We start from the raw sequence: 18,002 nt of genomic DNA on the forward strand, positions 1-18,002 counted from the left end.
AGCCAGAAGGGATTCAGCAAGCTGATGATACTGTAGATAAGCTTTGCACCATTTTAAAGCCGACAAATGTGCTACGTGTTTGTTTGGAAACCACGGAGGTGAGGTGGGCAAATATTTGGAGTTGCCGATTGTTTATCAGAGCTGTACTGGAGCGAGCTACAGGGCCAGCGGAATACCAGCATCATCACACCGGCACACCATTCATCAAAGCCGGCCAACGCTTGATTGGGGTATGTGTTGATCAGCGCTGATATTATGAATGGCCATGGTAATTTGTGTGCACACATTCGCGTAAACCCAATGCATTGGTAGCAGACTCGCAACTGTCTAAAAATAACTTTGCGCGTCGAGACCAGTTATTGCGCAGCACAAACTATTTGCAGGTGTATTGATTAATAAGCCAATTCACTTTGTGTGGTCATTATGGGCGAAGAGGAAAAAGGCCGACTTGGCCTCGAGAACGAATTTGGTGTGGGTGCAGGGGTAAAATCTGTAACTGAAAAACGTGTGGTTAAACTAACACCCAAAGCTTGGTTGGAAAAAATAAGCATTTTAGAAAAGGAAAGAAAGTCTAACTTTGGTAAACTGTCGAAAGTAAAAGAATCTATTGCTAAATTGATGGGTGATAAAGAGCATGTAAATGAGGTTAAAAATTCATTTAACAAGTTCAATGGGTTGTGTAACAAAATACAGCAGGTGCGTTTATTGTGGGTACAAATCAATGGTTGTCTGACACTAAAGCTTGTCCTGCTACCAAAGTGGGTGATAATCATGATGATGACTTGCCGGGTCAAAATGAAACTCAAACTGAGCAATCTCAAACTCAAAGTGTCCAAAGTGAGAATGAAATTGGACCAACAGAGACACAGACGGTAGTTGACAACACTGTTGATGTCAATGCTGGAAATGGAAATGAGGTTTTTGCCAGCAATGGAAATGGAGCTGCTAGTGGAAAGGATGAGGAAGAGATTCAACCTCAAGACAGCATTTCAAATGTGCAGTCAAGGCACCATGGCCCAAGTAGTAGATCTTCAAGTAGCAGATCCTCCACTTCTTCAGTCAGATGCAATGCAGAGACGGAGCAGGCTCGAGCTGCTGCTCGAGCTGCTGCTTTAAAAGATAAGCATGCACTGGAGGAGCAGGAGCTCATCTTGAGGAGAAAAAGGGAGCAGCTTGAGCTGGACACTGAGATAGCTGCCACTTCTGCTAAGCTAGCAGTGCTACAGGTCGGTAGCAGCATCCATTCAAAGCAATCTGCACACAATCTGGCAAAGCAATGCTTTGCCATTGGTAATGCCAACTATCATACCATATTTGGTGAAAGAACAAGTTACCGTTTCAACATCTTTCCCACTCATTTTGCATCACAACCAAAGCCAACTGTCAGTCAAGGCTCTCAACCCCCTCAGTTACAAAGACAACCTTCAGTCAAAGCTTTCAACCTACTCTAGGCCAACAAGTGTTTCAACCCCTGCAAGGCCAAAATCAGACAGCAGGTCTCTACAATCTCCTGCAACAACAGAATGACATAACAGCTCTCCTTGTTCAAGAGCAAACGTCACAACTGCTGCCGCGCAGAGAAATTCCAACTTATGATGGAGATCCTCTGCAGTTCAACACATTTATGAAGGCGTTTGAGCACTGTGTGGAAGCAAAGACCAGCTGTAAAGGAGACTGTACTATCTTGAACAATTCACTAGGGGGCAGCCAAGGGATATTGTACACAGCTGCCTTCATATGACTGCAGATAAAGGATTCGCTGTTGCCAAGAAGTTGCTCAAAGATCACTTTGGAAAGGAGTTCAAGATTAACAGCGGCCTATGTAACCCTGGGTTACAAAGCCTCACTAAATAAAAGCCTGTTAATAAAACAGCCAATACGAAATACATTACCAGCGATAAATGAACAATAAATAGATTAACATGGTTAGAAAATCAGAAAGATTGTCAGCAATGCTGTATTTCATGATACAATATTTAATTTAGGATTAAAAATGTGTAAATTCATGTTACTTTTATTTTTATTTAAAAATGGCTTAAAAAAAATGTGTTTAGACTCTTATTTTGAAGAGTCGCGTTGCAGCGTGACTCATGGGACTTTGTCTTTTCCTGCGTCTGAAGGAGGGAGATACGCAGATGGTCTTTGCGGAGCTGCTGCTTAAATAGAAGAAAATAGAGAAAGTAAAACAAGTGAAGAGTCTATTTGAAGTTTTTTTTGTACTCTGAAGGAGTTACTGTTGTTTGTTTTTTTTCAACCTGTCCAACTTGGTGACGTTCTGTACATTGCCGAACGGGACTTGGCCATTAAGGTTGGGACCGGGAATTCTGAGCGAATACCGGAAATTGGATTCCACGTGTGAGATACAAGATGGCAAGCTGCCCAGGGACCCCTTGAACTGTGCATCACACAAACGCAAGCGCCTTCTGCTGGACGTTGCGCCGTTTCATCAAGAAAAAAACTGGTAGGATTGATGCATATCTCTCTGCCAAACTGCAGTGGACTCTCAGAGACATCGGATTAATTATTCAGGACAATCAAAGGATTGCCAGATTCGAAGATAAAGACATTTATTTGTGATATACAAATTATTCAGTCTTTTGCTGGATCAGTTTGAGTTATGTGCATTTTTACTGTTGTTATTTTTTTTTTGTGGATCAATATTGTTAATGCTATAATGGTACTACTGGAATGGTAAATGTTTTTTGTTTGGTACAAACAACAAAACAAGTATGATTGAAACTTGAAGGGGAATTTAACCAAACTTCCACGACATCTCATGAGGTTTGAGAACTGGACTTGATTCAGAATAACGCTGAGTTAACTCAAGTAGATCAAAGGAATAGAACTTGAAATAAACACAAACAATAACCTAGGTTGAGAAATAATATCCTTTTAAGCCAAATAATAGGTTTACATCTAAAAGGGATTGATAAACAAAATCACTTGAACAAAAAGAGAAAGTATTTCATTTTTTTTTTTTAAAGTGAGGTCGAAACCTTTACAGATGCAGCAGCCTCGAAATTCCCCTCCAAGCCAGAGGCCATCCAGCTCCCAGCCGGCTGCCAGCCAGCTACCAGTCCCTCCCTCCTCTTGGGGGTGTGCCCAGAATCCACTATAAACACGCCTCTTCATTCAATTGCAGGGTGTCACCAAGAGATGGCGTGTCCCTCACAGGAACACATCTCAAGGGCAAAGATTTTTACTCCACTACATTCATCTGCTTTAGTAGGCTTATTTGTAGTTAGGCAGTCACAGTTACTCAACTATTTTACGTTGATTATTTAAATCAACTTAGAAAAATATTTCTCGCACAAAGTCTTAAAAAAGTCATAAATGTGTGTTTCCATCAGCCTGTTTTAATGCATATTTTCGATTTGCAAACAGGAAATTCCTAAATTTTTCTCTTACAATATACTGTATAAATTTTTTTTGTGATTGTTGCGATCAAAAAAAAACAAACTCGTGTAAAAAAGTTGTATATAATCACTTCCTATATGATAATAAGCAGACTTCACATTACAGAAACAGTTGAAAAGATTCAGTTCCCATCTTAAAAAAAAAAAAAACAGTTCTAACTTGAGACTGAGAAGTATCAGCTCAAAGTTACGAAATCATGTGGCGGAGATTTGGCGCAGTTGGTAGAGTGTCCGCCCCATGTATGAAGTTCTCTGCAGCAGCTACGGGTTCGATTCCCTTTCCTGCCCGTCATCTTCCCTCTCCTGAACCACCTTTATGGCTGCTCCTCAGCTGTCCTATACACTAAAGGCCAAAAAGCCCAAAACATAACTTTGAAAAAAAAAGAGTTAAAAAAACATTCCTGAGTCATAAAAGTGATGTAGCTTTACAAAACAGCCTGTGACTCTAAGAATAAACAGGCTCCATCTGTTTACATAGAGTTTGCTTTTGATAATTAGCAACAAAAATGATGACCTAATTTTACTTTACATGCGCTGGAACAGAGACAGAGCTGCAGGAGCAGAGCACATCATCTGGAGATTCCAGGGCTGCCTATGTTTTCCGTAACAGGCGCGCGGCTCTCGGCAAAAATAGACCAGGAAGCGGCCAGTAGACAGTCATATTAGTATTGGTTGAATATGCGCTAATTTTTGCGATCGCAAGATTTCCTGATCGGACTGATAATATACATTTTGATGCATGAGGGAGGTGGGAAAGTTGGCTTATCCATAAATGTAATTAAGTGTAATGGAAACACTTAGTGAAGTCTATGAAGTAGCCAGCGACACAATATTAATATCTGTGGCACAAATTGATTTTTAATTACTGGAGGTACGCGCTCCCCTCAGCCCTCCACCTATTTTACTGGCCATAGCTAGTCTGTGGGACAGTGGGGGCTGGGAGCCTGTTTGGCTGGCGACCATCCATTGAGTTAGAACAAAGGATACACTGTAATGCAAATAATGACTTTTCAGCCAACAACGCGGCCGGCTCGACACTACACATGCCTGACAGAGTGACAGACAGGAGAACATCATGACGCCCGTGGTGATGATGCGCGATGTGTCAGTGAAACTACAGGTTTACTCAGCTCTGAAATGTGCCGGGAGTTAATCGCTTCAAATGCACAAATGCAGTGAAGTTCACAAACCACCAACAGTTTATAGAATAGGATGAACTGTCTATCAGTGGCCATTAGAGCAGCTCTCTAATAATTAAAATAGATGTCACACTGTGCGGAAGAGCTTAATAAGTTAACAAGAGATTTGGCCACGACAGCTGAAATGTAAACTTCTGTGATGAAAAACTGTGTTTGCTTCTGATGTCTCAGTGTGAAGCGTTTTAAATCACGTGCATCTTCTTTGTACTCAGAAGCACATCAAGAATGCATTTTTTACTCCAGAAATTATGAAAAATCAACAAAATATCACAGCCTAGAGAAGGATCACAAACTTTTCAATGTCTAATGTCAATTTACTAGTCGCCTTTATATTTATTTATTTACGTGCATAACGTGCTGTCTGCCACCAGCTTTGTGTGGAAATACAAAATATGAAACAATGAAACAATTGGATTTATACTTTATCCAAAATCGGGGTGAAATATTGCATGCCACGGATTAGATAGATACAGAAATCATCATCTGAGAAATACTCATGATACTGATTTCACTGTTTATTGGCCGTTTTCATGTGTGTGTGTTAACTGATAGGTCAATAAAAACAAGTAGATTGGCCCATCTACATCGGCCCATTGGCCCTGTATGCCCCACATTGTTTTTTTTTCATTGGTCTGATTGGCCCATTAGGATTATTCACGATTGAATGTAGGTGTCCGGTGGGGGATGAGGCTCGCTGGCTGCGGAGGGAGAGTTGATGTTGTAGTAAGAACCTGTCTGCCTGGTCTAACATGATGAAGTCATGTTGAACATTTCCGTTTCCCAAAAAAACCATTTATTTGAGGTGCAGCGGCACAATCTTAATATCAAACACGTGTGCACAACGCCTGATGTAAAAAAATGCATTCTTGGTGTGCTTCTGAGTACTATGTTTACCTGCGACTATAACTTTTTTTTAATAGTTACTGTTTATATTCATTGTGTGAACAGTCTGAAAAAAGAGACAGAGACACAGAGAGGAGGACACAGACAGTCACACAGACAGAGTGATGAAAAAGATCAGTGATAATTAACTACAGTACATTAAGCCTATGATGTTGAACAGTGCGCAGTGCGAGCCGGCTGCGGCGCTCCGCAGCCGCCTGTGAAGGCGAACGAAATCTGGAACCTTTCAGCTCAATGACATGACTTTGAAAGCACCAAGTGACTTGTTTTAACGAATTTCGTTAGATTAAAATATGTAGAACTGTAAAATATCACTTCCATGAGGCTGTTCAGTCAGACATTAACAGATCACAGGCTGAAATTGGCATTTCATCCTCCCGTCCCTCCCTCTTCAGCGCACTGTAAATGATTTCTGTCCAGTAATATACAGTACACACACATACAGGACTCTGCGTATTGCTGGTCACCGCATCAAATAGCGACCCGCAAATCTAAAATGCGCTACAAACAGGAAACCCACCAACTGAAAAGCAGAGTGGCTCCGCGAATCAGGCTAGAAAAACGCGACACACAACATCTGTTATTAATGATTAATTTTCTGGGCACAAATAACTCGGCACGCGGAGATGCGCTGGGAGCCTCTCCAAAGGTGGAGAGAGATGTGGAGGAAAAGGCAGGATGGGCAGATGAGCAGATCCAAGAAGTTTGTGAACGAGCACTACAATAATGTGGATGATAAAGCATAATTATATTTAAAAAACTGCACAGGGTGCTCTACTAGACAAGCAGTTTTTCTTACAGCAGGGGAGGATATGTGCAGATCTAATGAACGACTCAGCAAAGCTGACACGGTAACCAATTATAATGACTGCTCCTCCTGGTGGACTGATCGAGCGAGTGCAGGTAGTTTCTGCAAATGGAGCTTAGGGGCGTTACGAGTTAGCCCCGCGCCGATGACGTCATCGCGGGGGATCTCATTACAGTCACAAACCCGCCTACTGCAGAGCAGGGACCGGTCACGGACCCGCCAGGGCCCCAGCACGAGATTAGGGGAATTTCGAGGCCGCTACATCTGTATGTCACCTGTCTGTCTCTCTTTTGCTAAAAATAATAAGCCGGCAATTTACACCTTTTCTCTGGTCTGTGGTTATCAATGCACCTTGCTCCAGTAGTCGAACCTAGCATTGGTCCTAGTTTACTGTAATTACTCCAGAAGTGTTACACCTACATGGAGAAGGTCACAGAATGGCCAAGTATCAAAGCTGAGGACACCAAAGCGCTCAAAGCTTATGGACTTTTCCTCCGTGAGTGTTCCAACGCTATGGATGATCTTCAGTACTTGGAGGAACTTAACATGCCAGCAAACATAAAGATTCTGAGTCAGAAGCTTCCGTATAAACTCAGAGACAAGTGGAGAGCAATGGCATGTGAGATACTGGAGAAAACTGGCTGAAGAGCACGATTCTCAGACATTGTGAAGTTCATTGAGCACCAGGTCAGAATCACTTCAGATCCAGTCTTTGGTGACTTACAGGACACTTCACCTGTTATCAAAGGAGCTACAAAAGCAAGCAAGTGACAGGTAAAACCACAGCTGAGAAGAAGCAGCTTTGCAACACAGGTGGACATTGAGGATGGATGCAAAGCAGACGCTCACAAGAATGAGGATGGATACAGCAAACCAGATGGTAAGAAGAAGGAAGGAAGGAAAAGGCTCAGAACAAAGTGACATCCTTCACCAAGACTGATTCTATTTCCTGCCTGTATTGTGCTGCTGGTGATCAAGTTTTGGAACAGTGTTTTAAACTGGGAAGGAAGACACACAAGGAGAAACTGGACTATCTAAAGGAGAAAGGTCTGTGTTTCAGTCACTTGTGCACAGGACACTTGAGCAAGAATTGCGACAGGCGCATCACTTGCAAAAAGTGCAACCGAACGCACCCCAGTGTTCTGCACATTGGAGTGAAGGATAGGGTTACTCAGAAGGATCAGAAGAATACTGAGCAGTCAAAGACTTCTGACAGCTGTACAACATCCTCCGCTTGCGGTCTTACAGGAGCTGGCCACTGCGATGGAATTCTTCCCATTTTGCCTGTTATGGTGAAGTGCTCAAAGGGAAACAAGGTTATTGAAACCTATGCCTTTCTGGACCCAGGGAGTACAGGAACTTTCTGCACCAGTAAGCTCATTGACAAGTTGAACATGGAAGGACACAAATTCATAATTCATATCCACACCTTGGGCCATAATAACTCGGTAGAAAGCTCCGTAGTTGACAGTCTGGAGATTTCCGGATTTTCTGGTGAGTGCCTCTATCAGCTTCCCAAAGTGTGTAACCAGAAAAAGATGCCTGTCTCTACAGCCAACATAATCAGTGAAAGGGAGCTGAGAAAATGGCCATATTTAGAGGATGTAAACATTCCACACATAAATGCTGATATTGACCTGTTCATTGGCACAAATACCTCCAAGTTGATGGAGCCTTGGGAGGTGATTAACAGTTGTGAAGGTGAAGATGGACCCTACGCGATCAGTACCCTACTGGGCCAGGTAATAAATGGTCCGTTATGGGGAAGTAGCGACTGTAGAAGTGACCACCCTTCAGTTTATGCCAACAGAATCGCCATTGACAGAATTGAAGAACTGTTAACCAGCCAGTACAACTACGACTTTTATGAGCAAGCTTCTGCAGAACAGGAAGAAATGTCAAGGGAAGAAAAGAAGTTTGTGGAGATAATATAAAGCTCTGCTCAGCTTCAAAACGGACACTACACGTTTCAACTGCCTTTCAAAGGGAAAGATGTTTCGATGCCGAACAACCTCGGTGTTGCCATGCAACATGTTTGTGGTCTGAAAAGGAGACTTCAGAAAGAGGTAAGCTTTCATGAGGAGTACAAGAACTTTCTTGCTGATGTCATTAGCAATGGCTACGTCAAAGTGCCACAGCATCAGATCGAAATGCCAACAGGGAAGGTGTGGTATATCCCGCACCACGGTGTGTACCAAAGGGGTCTCACTCAATAGTCAGTTCTTATGAGGTTCAGACAGGAACAAGTGGCCATAATGGCGGACATAAAGGCTATGTTCCACCAGGTTAAGGTGGCAGAGGAACACCGGGACTTTTTAAGATTGTTATGGTGAAACATATTCTGGAAGATGCACTGTTTACATCATGTTTGCATTTTTACATTCCTACTTTGTCTATTCTGATTCTAATGTCTGTTCTGGTTTCTTGGCCATCCTCATTGGCAAGAAGAGGGCTTTTAGAGCTGGCAATTATGAGGAGGTGAAGAAAACCCAGGGGGACCTGAAAGTGAAGATCAGCAAGGCAAAACAGAAGTACAGGCAGAAGCTCCAGCAGAACATGAGAGATGGCTTGACTGGCATGAAGAGCATCACTGGTTTCAGGCCAACTGGCAGCAGTGGAGCTGAAGGTGACCTGGACAGGGCCAATGAACTTATTCTGTTTTTCATTAGAAAAACACCTGCTCCACTATGGAGAAGGTGCTGTGGAAGACGTCCTGCCTTGTTCCTGTGCCGAATAACCCTGTCCCAGCAGCTCCAAGAACTAGAGACCTGTTGCACTAACCACCCACATAATAAAGACCCTGGAAAGACTCATGGTCAAGCCACTATTGAACCCCCTGCAGTTCATCTACCAGCCCAGAGTGGCCCATTCACTTGCTCAACTGCTCCTATGCCCACCTGGACAAGTCAGCAAGCACTCTGACGGTCATGTTTTGTTTTTTTTTAACTTTTTTTCTGACATTTCCATCCAGCTGACAGCAATGCATGTGGATGCCCCCTTGTGTCCTAAACTGTTGACAACCTGACTGACAGATGACAGTGTGTGCACCTCCAACACTGTGCATCAGACAGAGTGGTCAGCATTACTGGTGCCCAGCTGGGGACAGTCCTGTCTCCCTTCCTCTTCATCATCACAGAGTCCTGCCATCTTCAGAAATTCTCTGATTCTCTGACTGAGCTGGATGTATTAGCAAGGGCAAGAAGGCTGGGTATTGGGCTGGGGTGGGAAACTTTGTCAATGGTGTGAGCAGAACCACCTGCAGCTCAATGTGGCCAGGATGAAGGAGCTGGTTGTGGGCCGGAGGTCGGCCAAGGCTCCTCTGTGACCTTTGTTTCCACCCAGGGGGTCAGTGTGGAAAATGTAGAAGACTACAAGTACCTGGGAGTGTACATAGACAACAAACCGGACAGGGCTAAGAACACTGAAGCCCTCCACAAGATGTTTATGAGTTGGTGGTTGCCAGTACTCTCCTTTTTGCTGTTGTGTGCTGGGGCAGCAAAGTTGTGGGTTGCAGATGCCAACAGACTCAACAAACTGATTTGCAAGGTCAGTGACATTGATGGCTTGGAGCTGGACTGTCTGGAAGCAGTGTCAGAGAGGAAGATGCTGTTCATGGGTCATTCTGGACAATGTTTCCCACCCACTCCATGGCTTGCTGGACAAGCAGAAGAGTTAATTCAGTGCAACACTCATGCCTCATGCCAACACTCAGATGCACCACAGAATGCTACAGGAAGTTATTCCTGTCTGTGCCCATCAAACTTGTCACTCAGAGTGTCAGTCAACGTGCAATAATTCAACTGGGCTGTCCAATAATTCAATGGTGCATATTTATATTATCTATACAGTATTATTCTACAACTACTAACTACTACTGTTGTTATTATTGTGAGTATTGTTATTAGTATTAGCAATAGCAATATTCTAGTATTGTTATTCTTGTTACTTCATGTAGAATGATGGCACATATATTTCTATATAGACAGTTGCTATTTATTGTTGCACAATACATATAGTTTCCATAAATCATATTGCTTATTATTTATGGTTGATTTATGTTGTAGTGTGCATATTTTAGATATTCTCTAAGATATTTCATATTTCTTTTTCATTTACTTGTTCTACAATGGCAGCAACTGGAACTGACTCAATATCAGGGATTGATAAATTCTGAGTCTGAAGGGGATGTATATACAGTGCTGTGAAAAAGTTTTGCCCCCTTCTAGATTTCTTATGTTTTTGCATATTTGTCATACTTAAATGTGTCAGATCATCACACATTTTTTAGTATTAGACAAACATAACCAGAGTAAATACAAAATGCAGTTTTTAAAAAATTATTTCATTTATTGAGGAAAAAAAGCTATCCAAACCTACATGACCCTTTGTGAAAAAGTAATTGCCCCCTGAACCTAATAACTGGTTGTGCCACCCATGCAGCAATAACTGCAATCAAGCATTTGCGATAACTGGCAATAAATCTTTGAGGAATGAGGAATTTTGGCCCACTCTTCTTCACAGAATTGTCTTAACTCAGCCACATTGGAGGGTTTTCGGGAATGAACTGCCCGTTTAAGGTCACACCACAGCATTTCAATTGGATTTAAGTCTGGACTTTGGCTGTGTCCCAATTCAGGGGCTGCATCCTTCGGAGGACCCAGCCTACGTGGCCCACGGAGGCCATGGCCTCGGAGGCTCCTCCATTGGCCGCATCAACTATTGGTAAATGGGACGGTCTAGCCTTCGGAGCATTTCCTGATTGTGTCACGACGTCGTAACTTCTTCCCTCCTAACCCGGGAAAAACACACGTATGGAGACAAAAATTTAACAGACGACAGACGACACAACAGAAACATAACCGACAGACGATGGAAACATAACAGACAGGCGACAGACAACAATGGAGGCAGAGGTTTTGGCAGAGGACACCGGTGGCTCGTTTATCTCCGGCTGGGAGAGCGCCGAGGGGAGGTTACATTAACCGGCTATTTTAACCCATATTAATGTCCATACATAGCTACCATAGTTCATGGTAATTAATATACCCGTTAATAAATGATACCGTTTAGTGACAAACGCTTGCCATATAAACTAGGGACTGACATATATGTCATTTAACCATGAGTCTTGATACAGGGTTCTGTATGCTGTAATTTTAATGCTATGTTTCAATATCTGAAAAGTGCTTGAATTGAATAGTTAAAAGTGTACGAACCCTGTAAATAACCCTGACTTAATTCAATAGCCTATTAAAATGTTGTGTTATTAAACATCAGAACCATATTGAGAAGGCAAAGTGTAATGGAGAAATGAAGCATTATTGGTCTAAGATTTAACATTCACTAGAGTTGTCCTATCAACTAAAATTCAGTTGCTCTTGTTTAATCCTCCTGTTCTTACCCTTCTTTCTCGATCCAGGCAAGGGCGATGTACTGCTGCATTTGGATCATCAGTGTTCCTGTTCTGCTATTATTTTTCAACGATCATGATACCAGACAAAATTTTATGCTGAGCAGAGAGTCCCTGGTGGTGCTGCTGGAGCTTCTCCACCAGGAAAGGCGAGACGGATGGGGTGCCACCTTGCTCTGTCTCTTCTGGCTGGCGAGTGGGACATCCTCCAGTTGTGGTGGCAAGGGTGTTTGGGATGCCTTGCTCCACTGTTCACCACATCGTCCATTGAGTTACTGAGGAGGTGGTGGCCATTCGCCACAGGGTCATCTACCCCCTCAAGACCACAGAAGACCTGGCGGCAGTAACTCAGGGGTTTGCAGGGCTGGCAAGACACAGAGCTTTTCGAAAAGCTGCTGGAGCAATCGATGGCTGCCATGTGAGGATCAAGCCTCCAAGCAGTCCTGATGGTCACTGTTGTCAGAGCAGGAAACTGTTTGCTTCAGTAATCTTGCAGCACCACCAGGGACTCCTGCTCAGCCTCAACTGTATATATGTTCTCTGTAAATCGTAATTTCTGCTGATCTTTTGTAAATAGTTGTACATTTTAAGAATGCCCACTTTTAAATAGAAATATTCATATTGTATCATTGTAAATATCTGTAAATATCACAGAAAAAATAATCTAATTGTGTTGTCCAAAGATTATATTTGTACTTTGGTCTTTGTGCAGGATTTGGTTTCCTTTATGTAACTTTCACATACAAATACAGTATGTATAGAGAACAAATGGGCTATTCATTTATGCCTCAACAGTTACCTCCATCCGAGTGTGGCCATGTTTTTGGCCCCTGTAAACAGGTGGACGTCTTGACCATGGACTTTAATAAATTCCTCCGTCTGCTCCTTGCTCACAAAATGACATGTAAAGCTTATTTTCTGTTATGTCAACAGACAAAATTATTGTTCGATATAATAGCAACGATAACAATAATAATGGTGCTGTTGTTTGCTATTGTGAAAAAAAAAAAACAATCGGTGCACAACACATCTTGGGGTATGGCAGGCCGTGAAGGATAGTAGCGATGCATCCTCCGAAAACAGGGAAAAGAAGGACACATTTGTTGGCTGTATTTGGAGGACCCTTCGAATTTGGAAGAATTGGGACAGCTTTCGCTATGACGTAATCGGCCTTCAAATGCATCCTCCGAAGGATGCAGCCCCTGAATTGGGACACAGCCTTTGTCTCGGCCACTCCAAAACCTTAATTTTGTTTTTTTTTGAGCCATTCAGAGCTTGAGGTCACGAACTGATGGCCGAACGTTCTCCTTCAAGATTTTCTGGTAGACAGCAGAATTCATGGTTCCATCAATCACAGCAAGTCGTCCAGGTCCTGAAGCAGCAAAGCAGCCCCAGACCATCACACTACCACCACGTTTGACTGTTGGTGTGATGTTCTTTTTTTCAAATGCTGTGTTCTTTTTCTGCTCGATGTAATGGGACGCACATCTTCCAAAAAGTTTAACTTTGTCCCGTCAGTCCACAGAATATTTTTCCAAAAGTCTTGCAGATCATCAAGATGTTTCTTGGCAAATGTGAGACGAGCCTTTGTGTTCTTTTTGATCAGTAGTGGTTTTCACCTTGGAACTCTCCCATGGATGCCATTTTTGCCCAGTCTCTTTCTTATTGTTGAATCATGAACACTGACCTTAACAGAGGCAAGTGAGTCCTGCAGTTCTTTAGATGTTGATCTGGGTTCTTTTGTGACCTCCTAGATGAGTCGTCATTGTGCTCTTGGAGTCATTTTGGTAGGCTGACCACTCCTGGGAAGGTTTACCACTGTTCCCAGTTTTCTCCATTTGTGGATAATGACCGTTGTTCGCCGGAGTCCTAAAGCCTTAGAAATGGTTTTGTAACCCTTTCCAGACTGATAGATTTCAATTACTTTGTTTCTCATTTGTTCTTGAATTTCTTTACATCGTGGCATGATGTGTTTCTGTTTGAGATCTCGCATCCTACTTCACTTTCTCAGTAATCAGGCCTGGGTGTGGTCAGTGAAATTGAACTCAGCTTTCCAAAAAAATGTGGTTAATCACAGTTGACTCATGATTTAACAAGGGGGGCAATTACTTTTTCCACATAGGGTTATATAGATTTGGACAGCTTTTTTCCCTTAATAAATAAAATTATTATTTAAAAACTGTATTTACTCAGGTTATGTTTGTCTAATATTAAAATTTGTGTGATGATCTGAAACATTTAAGTGTGACAAATATGCAAAATAGTATGAAATCAGGAAGGGGGCAAATACTTTTTCACAGCACTGTATATCATACACATTTGTACCAATTGCAGAGTGCAATGATGAGATATGTCACGCATGCAAGCCATGACATGTAGGGTGATTTCCATCTGGCTGGCTGGCAAATAAACAGCAGGTTCACAATTTTTCAAGTCAAATCTGTCTTGAAGCAATAGTCACGTGCCCATGAAGAATAAAAATAAGTGATGCGGACAAAATCCACAGGTCATATTCTGTTTTAAAAAAAATACACTAAAAAGATTATCTCAGGGGTGGGGAACCTTTTTGCCTTTCATGGACCATTTCAATTTTAGGTGGGGTGCAGACAGAAATTGTATCAGGTCCCCCTGGCCTCCCCTTAGTGGCACCCCTGGCCATACTAGATTATTTAATACATATCAAATTAACCTCTACAATGGATGGAACTGCTTCTGTTTGATGAGGCATCTGATGTAAGATGGTAGTGATGATGCTACTTTCAACTGGTTTTCCAGGTTTGGGTCACTCAGTCAGCCAGTCTCAAGCAGAACCGAGCATTTGCAAGAGTCAGTTTTGAAAAGAGCTGCTAACAAAGTAGGTTGTCGCTTTGCAGTTCAATGATTTTGTGTTGTAGGTCGTCACATCAGCTGGTTTCACATTATTGTCCAGTGCTGCAGCTCTGCACTGGCGACAAGGCACTTCTTCATGAATTCTCCTTCTGAATGAGGTTTCAGCTTCTTAGCTATTAGGCTCACTCACCAGAAAACTCTACATAACACTGATTCTATCAGGATGTGGTCTTATAAAAGCTGCTTGTGGGGCACCCAAACTCTAAGGCACCAACTTTGTCGAGCGCAATTGTCCTTGCAGTTCATCCTTATCATGTTTCAAGCTGAAATTACTCTCAAGAATGGCATTTTTCATCACTGTCAGAATTATCCCTACAAACTGTGTTGACACTGCCTTGCCTTTTACTTCAACAAAAAACATTATCTATTTCTCTTGGAAAGTGCAACACTCCACATCTACTAATGTTTTGTTGACAGGTGTCATGACACATTGACACGCTACCAACTGCTGTGTGTTGTGTTCCGGGACCACTAGGAAGAGAGTGATAGTCTACTGTTTCATGTGATTTTCTTTATTGCTGAAAAAAGGAATCACTTTTTTGTATTTATGACTGGGTATATGGCCTTGAGGCCAGAGGTTCCCCACCTCTGTTTTTTTTTTTTTTTTTTAATAAACTAATGAGGTTTCAGTGGTCAGTGTTTTGAAGGCAATAGTAAATACTTTTCACATTCACAATTCAAATACTCAAATAAAATCCTGGATAGTAAATGTAGTGCACTACACAGCATAATAGGGAGTGATTTTGGACACTTGGCCACTCCAGAAGCAGCCAAGATGGAAGTTAAGGTGGGTGGGGTACCTTATTGTTATTGCTTTGAAATAAGTTAAGTCAGATTTTTTTTTTTTTTTTTTTTTTGGGGGGGGGGGGGGGGGGTGCCCAGTGCTTTAGATGTAGATTTTGTATTACATGGTAAAATACCAACAAAAAAAGTGAATAAAAGTAAATTACAGTTACTGTATCAGCCTGAAACATCCAGCATCAGTAGATGTGTATTATACACCAAGTTGGTGAGTAACCACCGAAGAGGCAACTGATAAAATGATCACTCTCTCACAATGTTATTATTCTACCTACCTGCCCAGGGATAACTGACTTAGCCTGAAAATTTGAACCAACACAAGTTCCACGTCACTCTCCCTCCCTCTCCACTGCACTCATGCCCTGCCTCCCTGAAGCGTCTGTGCAGCTGTCATGACATTCAGTAACGCTAGCCTTATCACTGTCAGAATTATCCCTACAAACTGTGTCGACACACTGGCTTGCTTTTTACTTCAACAAAAAACATTATCTATTTCTCTTGGAAAGTGCAACACTCCACATCTACTAATGTTTTGTTGACAGTATTTGATACTATTCAATACAAGGTTAAAGCTGCCATAGGTAACATTGAGAAGAGAGCAGACTTAGCCTGAAAATTTGAACCAACACAAGTTCCACATCACTCTCCCTGCCTCCAAGCCCCTCCTCCCCGCAGCTGCCATGACAACCAGTAACACTAGCCTTAGCATCGGAAACAAGCTAATTCTGCCCAGCCCCTACATCACAGTAGCTAACATACTGTACTCGCTGCAGAGTGTTACTGTAACAATCACCATATTAGGTTTATGGTTATTTGTTGTCTTATGCCGTATATGCTGTTGTTGGCAGCAGCGGTATGGTCAGTTTCTCCTTTGCGGGTGACTGTTGCTCCGCCATAGCTTTCACTATTCTCCTGACGCACCTCACAGAGCTGTTTGACTAAGTGGCAGCCAGCCCCATGAGCGGAGGGAGGGGGTGGTTCGCAGCGTGTGTGAGTAGTGATTGATAGATGTCAGACACGCCCTCAGACGCTTCTCTGGCTCTGATTGGTTGTTTTGTGTCAGACGTGGTGGCATGGCATTAGGAGCAGTAGGTGGGACCAATGGAGGCATTTTTTTTGTTTTGTTTTTTTCACAGATTACATTTTTCATGTACTGCTGTCTGGGCATATATATAACAACAAATAAATAAATAAAATAAAAAAAATGTACTTATATACAAGTTCCCTACTGCAGCTTTAATGTTCTCCATGCATTACTCTGTTCAAATGAAGACACATGAACATGATAATGTTAATCAACAAGAGATATTCTGCTCATTGGTTTTGTTCATCTTAGTCTGGGGTTCAAGCACTCTGTAACTTGCCAAAACATACTTATTTCCACTGACAAAAGCTTTGTTCTCTGCAGAGTGAGGGAGATAAGAGTTGCCAAGAATGTAGTTTAGTGCTGCTCACAGTATGTAACATTTAATTTAAACCAGATGAAGTTATGTCACCATATCATTTTACTATAATTCTACATGCAGACTATATATTTCCACATAGGCTATGCTGTAATTTATAGCAATCAACTTTGTTGAGATCTATAACAATTTGGTTTAACTTCTAAAATGTACTCACCAAACTACGTCTACCTGTATCAATCAGCATGGCTTGATATCACAAAACGTATGTGAGGAGATATGTGTGTACTTTGTATTTGATATTCAGTGGTGTCCAGACCTTAGATTCTCCGTCGCACTCCGTCAGTTTATAGTGGAAATAAAGGAAGCGGGAACTGATTCTGTTTGCTTTGCATGAGCCCAGGCTGAACAGGAATGGAAGAGTCCAAGCGCGCAGCTGGAAGCGGTCCACGCGCACAGAGATTTGACTGATGCCACACCAGACTTCCACAGCGCGTGCATCTGTCCCTTGGGCGCTCTGGTGTTGTCTTGTTGGCGGTAACAGCAGTACGGTCAGTCCGGCAGGAAGCGGTCTTTTATGAGGAACCGGCAGAAACGTCTCTCGTGCTACAAGTGGCTCTGGTGAATGCTGGAACATGGGCAGACGGTAGAATGAAGGGCTCAGGGCCCCATCCTGTTTTGTCTTTGCTGGATTTACAGCTTCCGACCACACTGCGCGCTGAACTGGACCTTCCTCTGTACCACGAAACAGTGTCCAAAGAAGCCACAGGAACAGCGTCATGATTTCAAAACAGGAGCAACGTGGGCGAGTGCTCAAGTGACCATTGGAGAGTCTGGTCTGGTTTGATCTCATTTTGCGTCTCAGCTTCATTATCACACCTGCTGCCCTGCTGATTGGGATCGGACAGCCAGGTTGTTATCTGTTAAATGTTGGCACCGTCTGGTGCGAGGACCATATCGTAATGCAAGTCATTTTTACTACTAGTACTAGTACTAGTATTAGTATTAGTATTAGTATAGTATTATCATTATCTTTATTATTATTATGTCATGAAATTAATTGTGCAATAATATCTCTTATTATTTGGGCCTACATTTATCGAACGCCAAATGATTCACTAAGCGCCATAGTCATTTTATTTTATTTATAAGTGCTGTCTTGCGTCACGCGTG

At 42.4% G+C, this 18,002-nt stretch overlaps 1 protein-coding gene across 3 annotated transcripts in view; it reads right to left on the reverse strand.

The window, feature by feature from the left end:
* Positions 1-17,720, reverse strand: part of zp3d.1 (zona pellucida glycoprotein 3d tandem duplicate 1) — a 47,838-nt gene extending 30,118 nt beyond the window's left edge. For all 3 annotated transcript variants that reach the window (XM_070966159.1, XM_070966158.1, XM_070966157.1), the window contains exon 1: positions 17,149-17,720. In XM_070966159.1, the coding sequence (XP_070822260.1) occupies positions 17,149-17,700 (552 nt within the window). In that variant the 5' untranslated portion in view covers positions 17,701-17,720. The remainder of the gene's footprint in view (positions 1-17,148) is intronic.
* Positions 17,721-18,002: the final 282 nt, after the last annotated feature.

Source organism: Chaetodon trifascialis, chromosome 7, assembly GCF_039877785.1.
Source record: "Chaetodon trifascialis isolate fChaTrf1 chromosome 7, fChaTrf1.hap1, whole genome shotgun sequence".
Lineage (NCBI taxonomy): Eukaryota > Metazoa > Chordata > Actinopteri > Chaetodontiformes > Chaetodontidae > Chaetodon > Chaetodon trifascialis.